At 38.1% G+C, this 18,733-nt stretch overlaps 1 protein-coding gene across 12 annotated transcripts in view; it reads right to left on the bottom strand.

Annotated features, from left to right (window-relative positions):
- The window catches only part of MAST4 (microtubule associated serine/threonine kinase family member 4), a 301,580-nt gene that overhangs the window by 122,027 nt on the left and 160,820 nt on the right, over nucleotides 1–18,733 (bottom strand). For 2 of the 12 annotated variants that reach the window (XM_064641888.1, XM_064641889.1), the window contains exons 1-2: nucleotides 11,083–11,454; nucleotides 6,490–6,570 (exon numbers count right to left, since the gene is read on the bottom strand). The exons of 9 other annotated variants lie outside the window; for them this stretch is intronic. In XM_064641888.1, coding sequence (XP_064497958.1) covers nucleotides 6,490–6,570; nucleotides 11,083–11,129 — 128 coding nt within the window. In that variant the 5' untranslated portion in view covers nucleotides 11,130–11,454. Of the gene's footprint in view, nucleotides 1–6,489; nucleotides 6,571–11,082; nucleotides 11,455–18,733 lie in introns of those variants that run through there. One more of the 12 variants, XM_064641894.1, reaches the window with a different exon arrangement.

The raw sequence follows: 18,733 nt of genomic DNA, 5'->3' as shown, positions 1-18,733 counted from the left end.
ACATGAAATAAAAAACAAAAGTAACAGCACAGGACTATAGTAAAGATCTATATTTCTGGTGAAGTCTCTAAAATTCTGCTATCTGTCCCTATAAGTTGGAATATGCTGTAGGGAGAAGGGGCTTATTTTCTTGGTTTACTTGATCTAAAAATATATATAAGTAAATCTTTCTTCTGAACAACATCAAGTAGTATAAGCCACAAATTAAATTGAAAAGGTTATGTGGAATAAGACAAAGAAATATACAAGAATGCAATTTTCTTCTGGGAGCTATTAAAAATGTACTTAAAACCTGATCTTTATGATATCAGCAAATTTAAGTTTTATACTACTCCAGAAGCTTTACAAAATATCACCATAACAACACAGGTTTAGCCTCTCTGATTTTGCATCAGTGTGGGGCACATAAAACCATACTTTCTTTAGCACCAGCCCAAAAAACCCATATGGGGATCAGAAATTCACATCCCTATATCCCTCTTGGATGAAAACTGACAGTGAAGATCCCCCAGGGGATCCCCCGTGTTCACCAATGACAACTGTGCAGCTCCTGCCATTCTCAACTGGACCCTCATCTACACCTGTAAAACTCCGTTAAGACACTAATAGGCCTATACAGATGTATCTGACTAGCAGTCAACAAAATCCTGATGATTCACAAGTAAAAATCTTCTCCTCTGCTGTGACTCTACAGAGTTCAGAAAACATAAAAGTTTTGACAGTATTTCAAAAGCTGAAGTTAAAACAGCACATTTGAGCACATGCGATTACGCCTGGTAAGGGGCTGCTTTTACTTAACCACTCCTCAAAACCCACTTCCAAAAAAAAAATCTTACACATGCAATGAAATTGTTTCTCATTTTTCATTTTCTGCAATTCCAACAGAAAAAGGTTTCCCTTTGAGCTGTCACAAGTCTTAATATGGCACAGTATGGGGGAAATAGCTGAGGAAAATGTATTTTGGATATTTAAATAAGTAGTCCCAAAAAGACCTGAGAGAACAGCAAGGACATAACTTCGACTTCAGAGCAGGCAAACTATTTTTGGAAGGGAAAACCAAAGATTAATTTATTTCACCTTGAGGAACTCGTGCTTTATGGTAGATGTTCATGGATATTAATCAGATTACCCTGAGACACGAAACAGCACATTTTCCTAATTTTAAACAAAAATTAATATTTTGAGAAAGAAATGGAGCCAAGTGATTCTTCACCTCATCCACATCAGCCCTTCCCGAGACCTTCCTCTTTCAGGGTAACAAATCAATGGCCTCATCTTTCAGCATAAACCTAAAGTCAATGTACTTTGTATTGGTCTCACAAAGCAAAGGCAGAAATAAATTTTAAAGATCAATGTCTGCTTGAGAATCCCTGGGTATGGCAGCTGTGTCACACAGACACAGGGATAGGAGACATCCTCTGATATGTCCTCCTCCTATGTCTTTTACAAAACCTTATGAATCCAAGAAGTACCAGTTCTGCAGTAAAATACACAGAAGTAAAGAAACTACGACCAATTTTAATAGCTAACTCTTCTACGACAATTTTGTTCTGCCTTGAGAGAACCACGTTATGTCTCTGCACAAGTCTCTCCCCATTACAAAGAGAATATTAGTACCTCCTTTTCTGCAGTATTCACTGTCTGGTCTACCTATATGCTTGCACCGGATTTAATCATTAACCAGTGTGTACAACAGCTGTCACCTTGGCTGTTACTCAGGTCTTCCTACGCAGCTAGTGTTGCCAAAGGCTGTGGAGTGCCAGCCCAAATACACACTGCCACTGCCCTCCCCCTGTGCTGAAACTGCCCCTTGCTCCACTCCTAAAACAGGCCTGCTCTCACAGTAGAGACTCTGCTCAGGGTGCAGCAACACTACCACAAGAGCTAGAAGAGAAGAGGGCGGGAACATGCTCATGGCACAGGGCCAAGGACAGGACTGACAGGGGTTTTGATCATCATTTCGGCTGTGCATGTCCCTGGGGCAGTTCTGCCAAAAGCAGCTGCCCCCGCCAGCCCTGCAGTCACTCCAAGTGCCCCAGCCCAGCTCAGGTGCAGCAGAACACATAAAGACTGTCCACGCCACTTTCCTCCCCACTGAAACATGGGAAGTTTAAAAATATATTACTGCCTTCAGTAATGTAAAAGCCAAACAGCAAACTAAATTCCTGCTGTCCGTTATATTTTTCACACGGGTGCATATGATTTACATGTGCACACAGCATCATACAGAGCTAGAAAACATTTAAAAGCTCTTTAAACATGCTCATTTTCAGAACAATTTAAAAAAATCACTAGAAACTTCCCTCTTCATTTTTCTACAGGAGCCATCCATTTCATTGATGGTTTCATAAAACAGACCAATCCAGCCTTTGGAAGACAGCTATTTTACACTTTTTGTCTTTCTCTGATTCTGAAATGCGGGAATGTCATGGGAAAAGAAAGGAAGGTAGGCAGAGAAAGTGGAAGAATAGGAGCACACCAACTAGATTTTTATTTCTGTATTCCACAATTCAGTATATGAATTTAGACACTTTAAATAAAGTTTTGTGTAAATTTAAATATCGGGGGGTTATTTTTATAAAATTATATTAAAAATTTGATACTAATTCTTCCTTTGCTCATAATGGTTACTCATTTATATTACAGATTCAGGTTACATTTAATGAAAATGTGAGCCTCACCATTTTTTGGCAATTCATGGATATAAAAACTTAATACTGAATGGCTAAGAGCTCTAAGCTATCTGTGACTGACTTTTTTCTTTCAATTCAGTGCCATAGGATGAGGTTTAATCCATGCTAGTTATATGTGTAATTGCTGTTCTTGGTAACACGTAAGTAATCAGTTGACAAGATGATCCCATGTAAAATGCAGTGTTTACAACAGCCTCCTCACAAGCTTCCCAAGAAAAAAGACTACATTACCAAAAGGTATAGCTAACAATCCTCATTTGCCTTCCTGCCAACTCAGTTGTAGATGTGGAGAGCTGAACTGGATTTTTCCTCAAGAAAAAGTCTCTTAAAAATTTTAACCATTAAAAAAAATGTACAAGGACTTTTCTTACTTGCCACCTTCTTTTTTAGGGCTTCAGAATTAATCCTTTCAATCTCTTTGCCAGTTTGGGAAGGTTAGTAACATTTGTGTCTGTAGAGCAGCTGACACTTGTGCAATCCTCACACTCCCCAGTAAAGGCTTTCTGGAAACTTCACCACAATCTTTTCTTTTTTGAGAAATTTTTTCTCTTTTGTAAAAACAAATCTTTTTATCAGCTGAAACCTTCTGCCCAAGAATGAGGATGATGAGAAATTCAAATTAGCTTTCAGTATGAAGAACTTCTTTTTGATCCTGCCTACAAGTAGTAAATTCCTTCACATTTTTATAAATGTCCAAAGGCAGGAATGAATCACAAACCAGATCAACATACCATGCACAACTCAAGCAAACAGAAATCATAAGCCAGCACACATCCTACACTAGTCATGAAGAAGAATTAGAGCACTCAAAGGCAGCAAATGTGAATTCTCCCCTGGTTACCCCTATTCCACGCAGGCAGCAGTAGAAACTGCTATCATTATTACATGCTGCCTTAGAGATTTTTTTCCCCAAGTCCAGCATCAGTGGCATCAGTAAAGCAAAAAGTTGAGCAAAACTACATTTTGTTGACTATTCTCTACTGTTCAACCTCAAATGCATGATGGTCTACATTTTTTCATTTATTATTTCAATTTTCTTTATCTTTTTTTTTAGAAGCTACAACAATTTCAAGCATGTAGTATTTCCTTCTTGTCTTTTTCTAATACCTTCCCCACTCCATTCCCCATTACTATGACAAAGGACACCAAATAATCCACAGAAAAGAAGAACACTCTAAAATTATGTCAGAAGCATAAGCATGTTAAATATCTCAGTAGCTGTGCTCAGCTATTTACATTATCATTTTCTGTCTTTCCTTGAAAATCTGCTGCTTTTATTAATTAGTACTAAAATAGCACATATTTCTCCCCCCAACAGCAGTTCAAGTTTTCAGATGACTCAAACAGAAGATACAAATATAATGGTAAATGTGTGCCTAGCTTCCTGAGATTTGAAAACTTCTTCATTCCCCATCCTCTCTGAGAAGATAGCTTCACACTGCATCAGCAGGCAGGTATTTCCATCCACAGGATGTTACTGTTTATTTTGAAAAGATCTTCATCATCTAGCTGGCAAAACGTTCCCTCTAGACTGCTACTATATGCGGCAACTGCTATAAGCAGAACTTTAAGAAAAACAACTGCCTAAGGAGCAGCTGTGCAACTCAAAGCCCATGAGGCAGATGAGACAGCATGTGAGACAGAGAAGGAGACAGGAAAATCCTATCCATCCTCTCTGGTAAGGCTCCCATGCTAACATTTCTGAGTATGAGCACAAGCAGTTGCACTGAAGTAATTCCTCTTCTCCCACATACAGGAGCACCCTGAGCTAATTGAACAGGAAATGCTAATTACTTCTATCCTCTAAAACCCCAAACATTTCTTCTTCCCTGTTAACCTAGGTCGAGCTTGAACAGTAACTAATACCTAAAACATCTGCTGTTCAACACACCAGCATCCCTCTACAGCTATAGACAAATACAGCACTGGATTTCAGAGTTAATCAAACTTCTAAAATTTCCATTCCAGGGAAACAGTAACCATTCTGGCAGAGCCTTATGTAAATTTCAGGACAAAAGAACCTAAGAAAAATCCCTATGAACTTCAACATTGTTCAGCAGAATCAAGGAACTCTTCATATATCAATAATTTCTACTCCATTTCTTCAAAAAGCATCTGAAAAGTCTGTTCCCAGCATGCTCCAGCATAGGACGGAAAGTGCTCAGACTTGGCACTGTTGGGAGTCTCTTGCCTGCTCAGCAAGGGTAAACAAAAGCCTTGAGGGTTTTCGTTCTGAAGACTATAAAAACATTGAGGGTTGTGTCCATAGCACAGTTTGCATTGCAGGACATCCACACATCTGAAGAAGCAGTTCAGCAGATCATCCAGGTCATGCAAATTAAAAACTTTGTACATTGCTTTTTGATTCCACAAAATTGACATTTTGAAAAAGAGTACTTCCTTCAACACAGAGGGAAGTTATTTGTTCTGGCTGTATAAAATAAAGACCCAATTAGAAAATGCTAATTTTACCAAGCATTCCATACCAACACGATAAACTCCACAGAATATACTGATTTTGCTAATAATTTATTAAAGAAGTATCACAAAAGTCTTTTCACTGAGAAAGAAAAAGTGGGTTTATTTAAATCACATTGAAAATTGCACAAATAAGGGATTTTCATACTATCTCTTCCCTAACAAAACGGGATATATAAAAAAATTACAATATTTCTTCAGAGACACATAGCAAGCCATTAGGTTATTGCTCCATTTTTCAGTGTTGCATGAAGCCTTGATAGAAGGACTCTCACATATTAGTTTGGTTTTAACTTTAAAGTATGCTGAAGCAGATTAACATATCCAAGCAACACTACATTCAAAAGGTGGTACCAAATAGGCACAAACATACCTTATTATGTTGTTTAACAAGGTGGTAGTTCTCATCCTCACAGTGTCAAGTGAGACCTTTGACCAAAACTAGAAGCATTTTGTTGTTGGGTTTTTTTTTAATCCATGAGGCATTGATAACTCATTAGTAACTCATTTCAAAAACCACCTTCCCTATGGAGCAGAACCTCCATGACTGACACCTATGAAATCCCTGACTAGCTATTTAATTTTCTACATGAAAAAGAAAATAAAGAAGGAAAAGAAGTTTCTCTGTATCAGAAATATCCATCAATTATTATTTATTATGATAATTTTACATAACAGGAAGAATTTAATAGTATTTTTAAATCATTCAATGATTTTCTGATCTCATGAAGCCTTTCTGGTAAGTATCAAAAATAATTATTCTTATGAATGAAGCTGGGAGTAGAAGGAAAAAGAGGGTAAGAAGGATGTTCTATGTGGCTGTTAGTGCTTATCTTAAAATCCTCCTAGTCCTGAGTAAGAAACAGTTCTACCAGTGGACTGTACATGACTGTCTTCTTCTAAATCACTCAACTCACTAAGCATACTGCTATTCCTCAGGTAACCAAAAAAGAGCCATGTGTTTCATGAATCACCCACATTTCTGAACTCACCTTAAACTTCTCACAAAGCAGAATACAATTTGAGGTATGATGACAGGAAGCAAACTATAAAATTTCAGCAGCAGATACATTCCTAAGCAAGCAGTGAAAGCAACACAGAATTACGCATCAATATCTTGAGCCTCTGTACTCAATTTTGATGTCTCAAAATATGGATTATCCTGTATTTTTTCCACAAAACACTTAAATTCAGAACATATTTTGGATCGCAGAGACATACTTAATTTTTTTTTTTCAATTTTCCCTTTGCAGTATGTTTTGATTGTCAGGTTTTGGATGCAGAAGAAAACATCAACAACGGAAGTTTACTTGCTTACCTCCAAAAATGAAAAGCGAACAGAGGACTGCATGGACTGCAGGGACTTGTTGGGGTTGGGCTCAGGCTCCTTGGGGTGAGACTGCAAGTTAAAATAATGTCATCTCTAGTGAACAGAAGGTTTAGCAAGAGTCGCATGTTTTAGCGTAGGAGTTATGAAGAGTTTCGGTTAGAACCAAAACATGACCATCCTTCTGAATGAAGTGATTGACAGTGGCTACGGTTTCTGACTTAAGATGAAGCTGGTTTAAAAAAAAACAAACATGAGAACTGGTGCTGATGCACATGCTTGACTAGGTTAGACTTCCTCCAGGAACAATACTTTTGTACAAAGTCCCCAGAGAGGTGAAAAATGGTAACTTGTTTCAGATATCCAGCCAAACAGACATATTATGTATGAGACATTTTTTCCTCTTAAAAAAAAAAAATCTTAGGGTTTTTTTAGAGTTTTTTATATGCAAATCAGATTTATTAAAAACAAAAGGAAAACTAAAACTGATGATGATCTTTCATCAGCAATAAGAAAACTGCAATAAAAATTTCCAGTTTGAGAGCCTAAAATTTGCACACTTACTAAAAATTAGGAGTGCCCTAGTTAGCATCCATTTCAGTATGAAATGTTTCCTTACAAATGTGATATGGATATAAACAATTCATTCATATAACCCTTACTTGAGCATTTTACTTCAAAGGTGCCTTCAAGAAGTTGTCTCGAGTGCATCTCCATTCAAAAGGTTTCTCAATAAAACAGGAGGCCACTGATACATTTCACAGATGCTCTTTAAAAATTTACTCATGCTATCACATGCACTTGCCCCCATAAAATTTGCAAGAAAACTTTTTTTAGAACATGCTTAATAGCATGCCTTTCGTTGCAATTTGCTGAAGCTATCTCCCCAAAAAACCCATGCAACTTTGCATTCTGTGCAGACTGAGTGAAGGTAGAAACTTACAGGGAACTTTTTCCAGCTCACCTTCATAAGGATTTGTTCTGCTATGTACTAGACCCTTGCAATCAGCCACTGCTAGCACTCCTGCCCTGTCCCCAGTGAAGATGCAGATGGCCAATATGCTAAGCACATTTAGGTCCAGTTCATGTTTTCAATTGCATAACACTTTGCTAGATTTCAATGCATTCACTTCAAAACCTTTCACGGTGGATACCTGATTCAGTTCTTTTCTGAACATTCCAGCAGGAATAATACTACCGCTTCTAGAACAGATTAAGGATGACTTTTTTTTGACATTGTACATTTTTGCAATCTTTCCTTCTTGAGGTGCCTTGGAGAGAGCACAAAGTTTGGCAGGGACATGCACACTGAGATAACGATGGGCCTTGCTGTTAATTTCTGACATGGCAGGGCAAATTCCTCTGGCTGCGCCTGCATAATCCCTGAACTAGGTGCACAGAAGAGCACGCTGCCAATGCAGCCCAGCAACTGGGTATAAACTGGCTTGGTTTCAGCTGCAGACTAGCTGTGCTAGCACAACAGCACATCTGAGAGTCACCACATCTGAGCTATTAAGATCCGTTAAGAGCCAATGGGTCAATATATCACCCTAAAAATGGCTAAACTGAATCCAGGCTCATACCAGTCAGCCCATGAAGGCCTGTGGAAAAAGATGTGGATTAAACGACAGATTTTTGCTGTTCCACTGGCGCAGTCTCTATTGCACTGCACTGACCTGCTGCAACATGCACTGGAAAGGTCGTTTCTGTATGATCAGTACAGGTTTGTAAGAAGTGGTTTTGCATTTCTAAGCTTTATCAGCACTGTCTCTTATTCTCCACTACAGGCTGGTCTGCTGCAGCATAGCTGGTAGTTTGCCCCCAGTTGTGCCCCTTTTGTCCATCCATCCGTGCGGCCCTCACTGACTGCAGGCTGAGAAACAGTCCTGTGCTGCACCGTCAGTGCTTGCACTGCTGTTCCTCCGGGACACAGCAAGGGAAGAGGTGGAGGCAAGTGATGCAGACCACAACCAGCCTCCATCAGGACCAGAAGCACAGAGGGAAGCTGTCACTGATCCAAAGAGAATCCAGGTGGAAGGAGAACTGGCACGAGCTGGCCAAAGACACAGGGCTGCAGCAGACAGAGAGCAAGGGAACTGCTGTGGAGTAACAACTGTGGGCAAGGAACCTACTAAGGCCAGAATAGTTAAAAGGAGAGTCTGGCACTGAATGAGAAGAACATATTAACTTCAAACGTCAGAATGAGATCCCTAAGTCACTTTACTGTGATCAAATTCTAGTGATACCCCATGGCAAAGGACATCTCCCTCCCTCTACTGGATGGCCCACACACAGCAAGTGGAAGTCCTACACTTCCTAGTAGCTACTCATATTGTTCCTCATTTTCACTACTGTAACACATTAGAGCCTCAGTCATGGCACAGACTCTGGGCATCCAATATCAAATTTGCCAGTACTATGGATCTAAAAATTCCCACTATGGGATGACACTGGTGTGTCAATCCATTTCTTCTACAGAACTTGCTTTTCAGCTTTGCTTTTTTTAAGACCTAGAAAAACCTGTTAAAACAAATTATCACAGTGTATGACAGGCAGTCTTACTTCTTACATTTACTAAATTTGGAGTGCTTTATTTCGGATCTTTAATATTCTTTGAAATAGCTTTCTGCAAGTAATGAATATAAAGTAGACAGACTGTGCTAATTTCTCAGGGAGACAACATAATTCTAGTCTCAACATTTAAACTTTACTGAAAGAAAATTCACGAGAATCAGGGTGCGAGGAATAAATTGGATTTTTTTTCCCCCTAGATACCCTCTTTTATAAATGATTGCAAATAAGAATTTGGGAGACATGACTTAAGTCTGCATTGACTCTGGCAAATCATGAGAGAATGACTCTATGGGAATCATTACATGCCAGCAACCAAAATATGATACTTTCTTTTCTCTAAAAGTAAATCAAACTCAGAAAGTAGCAAGTGTGATGGCAAAAGAAGGTGTAATATATGGGAAAATTAAATATATTCAGATAACATTTTAGCAAAAGCAATGATCAATACTGAATTTAAAATATAATTATTAATTTTACCTGTCTTAAATATTCTCAAAATATGGCAGAGTAAGTGTAATTATGTCAAGTTACCATGAAAAAGGAGGAGGCAGTAAACAATTACCTCATATTACAAAAACACACACATACATTGAAAAAAACAGTAACACGAATCCTTTTTCATCCTTTGCAGCTAGTGATGTTATTCTTATATGATGATTACATAATTCAATGAAGACTGATTTAAAAATATTTAAATTGCCACATCTTAAAAGAAGTATAATTATCAATTATTCATGGAAACCATTTTAATGAGGTCTCTGGTAAGACTCCTCCTCCAAAACTCACGAGAAATTAGTAATGCTCTTTTTGTAAGAAAAATACCTAGAGCTCAGCCTGCTCACAGCTAACACACACTGCTCTTAGTAGAAGATATCTGACTGAAATGCAGAATTTCTCTGAGACATTTCACAAATACAGTTCTGGGAAACCCAATATAATATCTACATTTGTTCCTTTGAATAAAGTGCTCTATCACCTTCATGTGATTAACAGAATAAATTATTTGCTATGCTACACATTGACCTGTAGCCCTCTCTTTAAAACATGGCAGATGTCAGAGATAATAGATATCATAGCGAAATAACTTTACCGCAGGCATCTGCAGCATTCAGGGTTTGGGGTTTTTTTCTCCAGCAAGAATGGGGCAGTCCCAGGGAGTACCAAAGGATCTGACACAACCGTATCTATTTACCTAGATAAAATTCGCAAGTTCTCATGGTGGCTATTACATGCATACATACATGTCTGACATGTCAGTGTAGACTGCAGGTATGTATGTATACATGTATAGAAATAAATATTTGGCTTTGACTAACAAATCTCAGGTAAACATATGCTGGCATTTATGAATAAAAGACTATACTTACTGTCACTATGTATTAAAATTACACATTTTCATTTAGCTACTCTCTAAATAGCTGAAAGCACACAAATTAGTTAATCAGTTTTAAGCAAGTACAGGTAAACACACTGCTAAATTAGGTAAACATACTTACTGCAGAAATTATCAGAAATCCTCTAGAATGTCAATACAGTTCATTAGTGCAGTTACGTATGTAAAATACATGTCGTTCCTGATGGATTTTCACAGACAGCATTTCTATAATGCTTTTATTTCTTGCAGCGCTCTCTATTTTTCAGCACAGAGAGAGGCCTTTCTAAAAGGCAGCACTGGGATAGACAAATAGTAACAGAGAGCTGGAGAGAAAGACAGACACCATGGCCTACTGACAGACTCTCCCCCTGTGAGCTGACAAGATGTTTCATGAACTGAGATTCAGTAACTTCAAATATGCAGAAATGCTTTCTTTCCAAACACACTGCAATATCCCGGCTCCAGGCTCACACATTTGCTGAAACCAACTGCAGTGCATTGAAAACATGTTCTTTCAACGTGGAGCTGCAGTGCTCCCAGACTGTCAGCATAAATGTATGTTAAACAGCTTCTGATTGCACAAAAGCCGGCATCATGCAGAAACCATTAAAACATTAAAGACAGACAATACTTACTCCAAGGTCAGCCCTGGAATTTGTAGCCTTTCCCGCTGGGCTTTCATTGCTGTTAGGTGCTACCACACTCTATTGTAATCATGACACACATTCACGGGCAGCATTCTGGCGATGACAGAGAGCCAAAAGAACCACTATAAAGGAATGGACTAAGGATCTCTTGGGGCGGGGGGAGGACCGTAAATTGGGGTCCTTCCACCTCTAGCTGTCACGAAGAGCTACCAGCTGCCTCTCTCAGGTCAGTGGCAGCGCACGCCGCACCAGTTTTGTAAAGCGAACAGCACCTTCAGTTGTGCACACCAAGTAATTCATCCCCGGAATTCCGCAGCAGCAGCCACTGCGCCAGCACACGCGCACGCACACACACACGTTGCACCTCGGAGGATGGAGAGGTTCCCCTCGCTATGCCAGCCCACCACGCACAAGAGCCTCTGCGCTTAACAGTTTCTCTCAGCAAATGTCAAACATTCGCCACCCCCTCTGATCCTGCTGAATAGGATTTAGTCATCTTCTTTAAGCCACATTATCCCTTTCCCTGGTAAACAGACAGGCAGTTTCTGCAGCCATGGAACAGCAAACTGCTGAATGAAAAACAGGCTTTTCTCCTTTAATGGGGAAAATTACCTGCCAAAGCTTTCAAAGAACAAAAATGTTGTAACACAAAGGTTAAAAAAAAAGGAAGAGTCATCATTCTGTTCTGTCATGTTTGCACCTGAATTTTAAAGGGAAATCATCTATCATTTACATTAAGGTTGAGAGCCAAACCTAGAAATTGCTGAAAAATCTACCAATTTCAGCTTTAAAGGTAATGTCACGTAAAAGGTAACATCACTTAAAAGTAAACCACTACGCAACTTTTTTGTAAAGACAGTTTTAGATCACTGCCACTATGTAGGATGTTTAACTTATTTTATTCCTTTTTTACATACTTTCTCTTCTCCTGAGGTTATCATTTTAATAAATAAATACTGTGAATTGTTCCATGAAGACTAGCAATTTTTTCAGTGTTCTGTAAAAAAGCAGGAAAAGCAAAGTGCAAGTGCTGATTTTCAGTAAGTTAAGAGCTAGAATATTTTATCTCATCCGCCTACTTTTCCTGTATACAATATAATAATGTCGACCACATGATTTTATTTTTTGCCAGAGCTCTGGACCTTCTCTGTGCATGGACAACTTCTATGACTAGTCAAAGCAAAGGACCAAATGAAGCTGCTACTTTTTGGGTCCTTGGCTCAGTTCTGTAAGAAATGTGTGAGTTCACAGGTACACAGCCATAGGTTTCAGAGACAGAGGGAAATCTCCTACTTATGAAAACTGCTGAACTGAGTTTGGTGAACTACATTGCTTTTTCAACCACACAGTAGAAAAGAATAACTAAATTCTCTCTTTTATGTTTCCCACTGCAAAGTGTCTCCTTTTGTGTCTCCTACTCCTTTGTTTCTACTACAAAGTATTTTAAATCTGTTATGTATTACCTGAAGCCTTCATTTACAGATATTGAAAACAAAACTGAAGGATACACAGAACTATGCATTGAAATTTTTAAAACATAAGAGACATCTAGATTCTGAATCTAGCTGAGGTCCCACCAAGCATTACTAAGCCAAACAACCTCTCTAAAGAAGTTCTAAATTCTACTACCTCCCAAAGGAAAAAGAAAGGACAAGATTTAAAGAGTGAAATTCAGGCTCACAAACTGCAATGAGTGAATTCACAGATTTGTAAAGGCACAAAAATCAGTTAGGTGCCCAACTCTGAACAGCACTTTCAAAACGTGTTTCTCAAATTTTATTCAGAACACAAGCAAAACATCAGTGTTTTGAAGATATTCTCAAACTGGAAAAATATAGTACAAGAATCAACTGTCTAACGGTCAAACAACTCTGCTGCTGAAACTATCCAGTGAAGCTGCCCATGTATACATGATTTGAGTCTGGAGACAACACTTTAGGAATAGAAATTTAACAAGAGAGCAGCAGAGTGTGGGATATTAGAGTCACAGGTCCCTGCCTCTCCCCTAGCTGCCTAGAACAGGCATCTCCCTATTCCCATTGCTCAGCACCTCTCAAACCAAGCTCTGTTCCCTTAAAAATCCATCTATAAAAATCTCTTTTTTACATAATACTTCTTCAGTTGCTGAAAAGTCCTATTTCTGATGGAGACAGAAAATTTCTACAGGTAAACTGTGACTGCGCACATCACATGTATACACTTTCAGTTAAGCTGTAAATGATATTCAAAGGGCTTAACTTTGTGCATCCTAACCTTTAGTTTGGTGCTTCATCCCATTATCTGTGTAAGCATATGCACACAGAACACCCAAGTAATTATTTGTTGTTTTGTAAAATTGTTAAATTTTCAATGAAGGCACAGAGAGTAGGAGACAGCGTAACGCCTCAAGGAGGGCAGCCAGCTCCACTGAATCAGGGTGCACCACAACTATTTCTGTAAACCAGCAAAAGGACTGGCTCTGAAGGAGAAGGTGTGCTTTGATCAAAAGCACAATACAAATTTTACATACTACTTCCATAAGGCCAATTTTAATACTGAGGTGAACAGAAGGCCACAATCAAGGCATTCTGGTTGGTTGCCTCCACATGCAAAAGAATAGTCTGTCACTAAACACTACTTCATCATGAAACATGATAGTTAGGTATTTCGTGCATTTTACCTGCAGGAGGGCAACACGGTCAGCTTGTCTTGTCTATAAAGGAAACTGAATTGGACTGGAAGTTGTGTACAGTCAGTTAAACAAACAACTGCATCTAAGGGCTATTTTAGGACCACAGTAAATCCACCTTTCTCCTGAGCTAATTTCTGCAAGTGCTTCACATCACATTAATGGTAAATTATTCTAAACTGAGATTGAGCTATAAATTGACATTGAAAATTCTTCTACTACACATTTTGCCTGAAGCTTAGAAAATCATGATTTACTGAAAAAGAGAGATGAATACATAGTAAAAGATCAAATTCTTCTCATTGTTACAATCTTACAGTTTTTGCAGGAGTAAATGGGAACTGCTTCATGCATGTGGGGGCAAAAACCAGCAGCGATTTAATTAGATGAAGCCTTGCAAGTAAAAGCTGACTTCAAATTTGATCAAAACAACTGTTTTCTCTTAATTCTGTACTGCTTAGATACCATCTCACCAACACAGAGTTGAGGAAGCAAGCAGAAGTTAAAAAGAAGGCTTACTGTACTACAAAAGATAAATCTAGATTAACCTGAACATACTGGCAAATTTATTGACACGACTTCTATAGAGAAAATGTGTCATTTGGAAAGAATCTCAAACAAAAATTCACTAACAGCATTGAAGAACCGTAAGAATTGTATTGCCCTGCAAATGTAAACCCTGGTCTCCTCTTAGCTAGTTCAAGAGCTGAAAAGCAAATTTAAAAAGTGAAATGTAAGAATAAATGGCTCAAGTTATTCATTTAAGTCCTTACTGAGGTCTCCCTGGTTTAGCAATCACAGATATCTGGTAAAAATCAAGCAAAACCCGCAAAGCACAGCAGAATGTTTTATGTCGTTGAAACACAAACCAGAAAGATTTTTCTTCCATTGCACAGTTATTAATATTCTATGCTTTCAAGGCACCCCTCTTCTGCAGATGTTGGCTATCCTTCCTTTTTCCTCTTAAATAATGGTAAAACAATAATACCATTAGGTGCCATTGGCTTTCATTAGTCTCTAACATTTAACAACAATTACATTAAGATAATAAACAAGTCAATGCATGCTTTTTTCCTGCATGCACTCTTGGCTAATGTTTTCCAAAGGTACTCAAGGGTTAGTAGTCAACTCTCAAAGGATAATGACAACAGATTCCTTTCTGTCATAATTCTTAAAACAAAGATCTGAATTTCTGATTAATCTGAAATTTCTATCATCTAATCTGTTTAGCACCTCAATTCAGAGATTCTGGTTCATTGGTAACACTGTAGTTTATAAAGAAGTTCTAACTGGAATGATACCAAAGCAGTTGACTGCAACACTGCTTCTTGGCATCACTGAGACACAAAACATAGCACGAAGGAAATGGGATGAAAGAACAAACAGTCTCTTTCTGCATTCTTTCAACAGAGCACGCCTGGGCACATTATTAACTACATAGAAAAGAAGTCTGAAATATGAATCTACTAGTTTGTTAACTCTGGCTGAAGTCAACAGACTGACCAATGCAATGCATGTAAAGCAAATCTCATGCTTTAGCTTTAGCTATCTGCTAAAAATAAAAAAATAAAATAAAATATTCTTCATATCGATGTCTAACTGCGAGTTTGTTCAGGGTTGTTTGGCTATTTACTACTTCCCCCAGAAGTATTTGAGATAGGTCACAGCTAAGGAAGCAACACCAGATAGTAAAAGGAATCCTTTTCCTTAGATCCCTGCCTGGTATGTCTCGCTTATATGCTCAAACTCAAAATAATTGCCCAATTTGCAATTGCAAGGAATGTTTCATCTTGGTCAGATTACATAAGGAAAAGAGAGGGGCTGTCCTGTTTGCTTCACTGGGGAAGGAAGGAAGTGGATGAAATGACAGAACATGTTTGCACTTGCCCACAACCAAGAGCTCAGTTTACATGATGGGCTCAGCATGGCATGCAGAAATAAATTACTTGTCACTGCAGGGCAGAGGGCAGACCTTGGTAGAACCTATATGGTCCTGGGTTATCAGTGTTCAATACAAGCCAGTCCACAGCACTATAAACTCCCATGTTAGGGAGATGACTGTTTGGTATCCCACGACAGAAAGTCATACTAGATAACCCTTCTAGCCTTAAGTTCTGCTACGTTTCAACACTGTGGATGTACTGACATTTACAGGCATATCCATAAATCTGACACCAGTAAGCAATTTTCAATAATGTATTTTATTAATGCGTCACTGGAGTACCCAGTAAAAGTCCAGGTGGTCTTACCTACACTTTGCCAGAGTCTATTTAGAGCTGTAACTCTTACTATTCTGTAAGGGATTTGTTTTTAAATTATAGTTTTAAAAAGCACTCTATTAAATTCAAATGTATTTTAATAACTTTCTATAAATTGGTTGCATATTCTGGTGATAGCTCTGTGGTATTGTTTGTATTACTAAACAATGGAATAGAGCAAAGGAATGTGTATATTAGCAATGTTAATTAACCAATAAAAATAACAGAATTGCTGTGTAGATCTCTGGTAAGTTAACCCAGTAACCGGTTGTCACACTGAACATCTTAATTAAATCCACTAATCCTAAAACACTGCAGACAAAAGTAATCAATAAACATACACCAGCCAAGATGTGGCAAAATCTCTCCACATCACCACACGCTCCCATTCTTCCACAGAGAGTTTCAACAGACAGTTCTTATATTTTCCCTAGAGCCAGGAAAGCTTCCTTGTATGTGCAAACAGGTGACTGTGAGTTAAAGTGGGACTGATGTGACTGGTACTTGTCTATTCTTTGTCTAAACATCATTTGAATTATTACCATAGATGACACCAGCAAGAGGTGCCATCCAAAGACGTGTTAAATAGCCTTCCTTGTATTCCACCAAGCAGTTTCCCATTTCCTTTAGCTAGGCAGCATCATTTTGTACCTGCCTGTGAACGCTCAAAAATAACATTCCATACAAAACCAAAAGCTCAATCAATAAAACAGCACACCCTTTGACAAAATTTTTTAATGGAAAACTCCCAGAGTAACTACTTCAGATTTAAGACAACTTCCTATCATATTTCACATACTATAAGAATAAAAAAAAAATTTAAAAAATTAGAAAGCAATAAAAATATCTCTACTAATAAAGGCTTGTATCGACAGACTTCAAGCTAATATTAAAACTGTAAAAAGCTTGAGAAATTACACATTAATAATAATTATGGTCCCAATCTGCACCACCTTTCAACACAAAAAAGGTAGCATTAAAAAAATTAGAGGCAAAAATAGATCTAATTGTTGAAGAGTTCTGTATTACAGAGTTTAAACACTTATTTTCTAACATTTAAGATCCTTTTTACACAACCCAAACCCAGGCTCTTAATGAGCATTTGTTTATCTCATCTTTATTTAAGCTATTTTTCAGTGCTAATTGATGGCATTTAACTTTCCTATATTTATTTTTCATCAAAAGAATAAAAACATAAAAAAACCTTGAAAACATAAAACTCCTCTACTGAATAGTTTTTCAAGATCATTATGGTATCTATAAATCTTCTTCAAAAAGTTAAAGGACAAATAGGAAATTCTATGACTCCGTTATCCAGCCTGCAGCTGCATTTTCCCCAAACCCTACACCCATCTATCAACAACTAATAGGTATGTATGTACAGAGTTACCAAGCTCTGTTTTGGCTGATTGATAGCTGATTCTTTATTAAGGCCCTATCATGCACACAAATACAGATACGCCTGCAGAAGCTTCTGCAGGCTACACAAGTATGCTCATTTTTTTTTTTTTTAAATTCACCTTCTAGTTCCTTTGGAGGTAGGCAAGCGCTCTGAGTGGAGGTGAGCAGCAGAAAGAGAGCCATCAGTCTTTTACAAAAAAAAAAGCCTCAAGAAGTTTGAAGCTTGAGTCTTTTTTTTGACCTGTCTTATGCTTATGTGAAGCCCTACACACATTTCCACAGGGAATCCTGTCTTTTCAGACAAGTATAAATGAATAATGTCTGTTATGAGACAGTATTTTCTTCCATGAAAGCAGATACGTAAAATATGGCATCAAGCTTCAGCAGAAAGTTTGGGCAAATAATCCCACGAACATAATGACAGATTATAAAGAAAGCTAGAAGGAAGTCAAGAGATCATATTTTCCTTCCCCCAAAGAGGTCTATTATACCTATATTACCCTTATTGCTCCAGTCAGGTGTTTGTTTCATCTGTTCTTAAAAGCTGACAGCGATTCCACAACTCCTCTGCTTCACTGTTGAGAGATGCTAAGGCCTTCAACAATTTCCAAGGTAAATCCCCCTTGTTCCAATTAAACACATTATGTCTTGCTGTACACCCCAAGAACACACAAAACACTTTTATTTCCAACTCACAGCAGATGTTCCACACACTGGAAGACTTTCACGAACATCCCTCAGCCTTTCATTCTCTGGAGTAAATAACCCTAGCTTGGTAAATATTTTTCCATATATCATGTCAAATTTTCAAACCAGTTGATAGCTGTCATTTCCTCTCAGCTGATCCATCTCAACACACAGAACTCCAATAAAAGGTCTTATAAGTTCTGTGTGGGAAAGAATAATGATGCATGTTTTGCAGCTCAAAATATCTGCTTCCCAGCATGATGTACCCACTGACCCCCATCAGCATCACACTGTAGATTATCACAGATCCTCTTCTGCAAACTGACACTTATCCAACTATCTTGCACTTGAAAATCAGATTATTTTCTGGGCTGTTCTATTTTACTTGGTATAATTTCTCCAGGTTGTCAGAATGATTTTGAAACCCCATTCTGTTCTTCAATATATTTGCATTCTTCTCAGCTTGTTGCCTGCTGCAAACTTAATCAACACCATCTATTCCATCACCTAGGTCACTAATGAAAAATAATGACTAAAACCAGTCAACCAGATTTATTACATCTGCACCCCAGTGTAATTTCCTGGTTAGTGTTTCTACCCTATAAGCAATATAGTAAAAGGTTCT

This window comes from Pseudopipra pipra, chromosome Z (genome assembly GCF_036250125.1).
Source record: "Pseudopipra pipra isolate bDixPip1 chromosome Z, bDixPip1.hap1, whole genome shotgun sequence".
Classification (NCBI taxonomy): Eukaryota; Metazoa; Chordata; class Aves; order Passeriformes; family Pipridae; genus Pseudopipra; species Pseudopipra pipra.
This window is presented reverse-complemented; position numbering and strand designations above follow the sequence as displayed.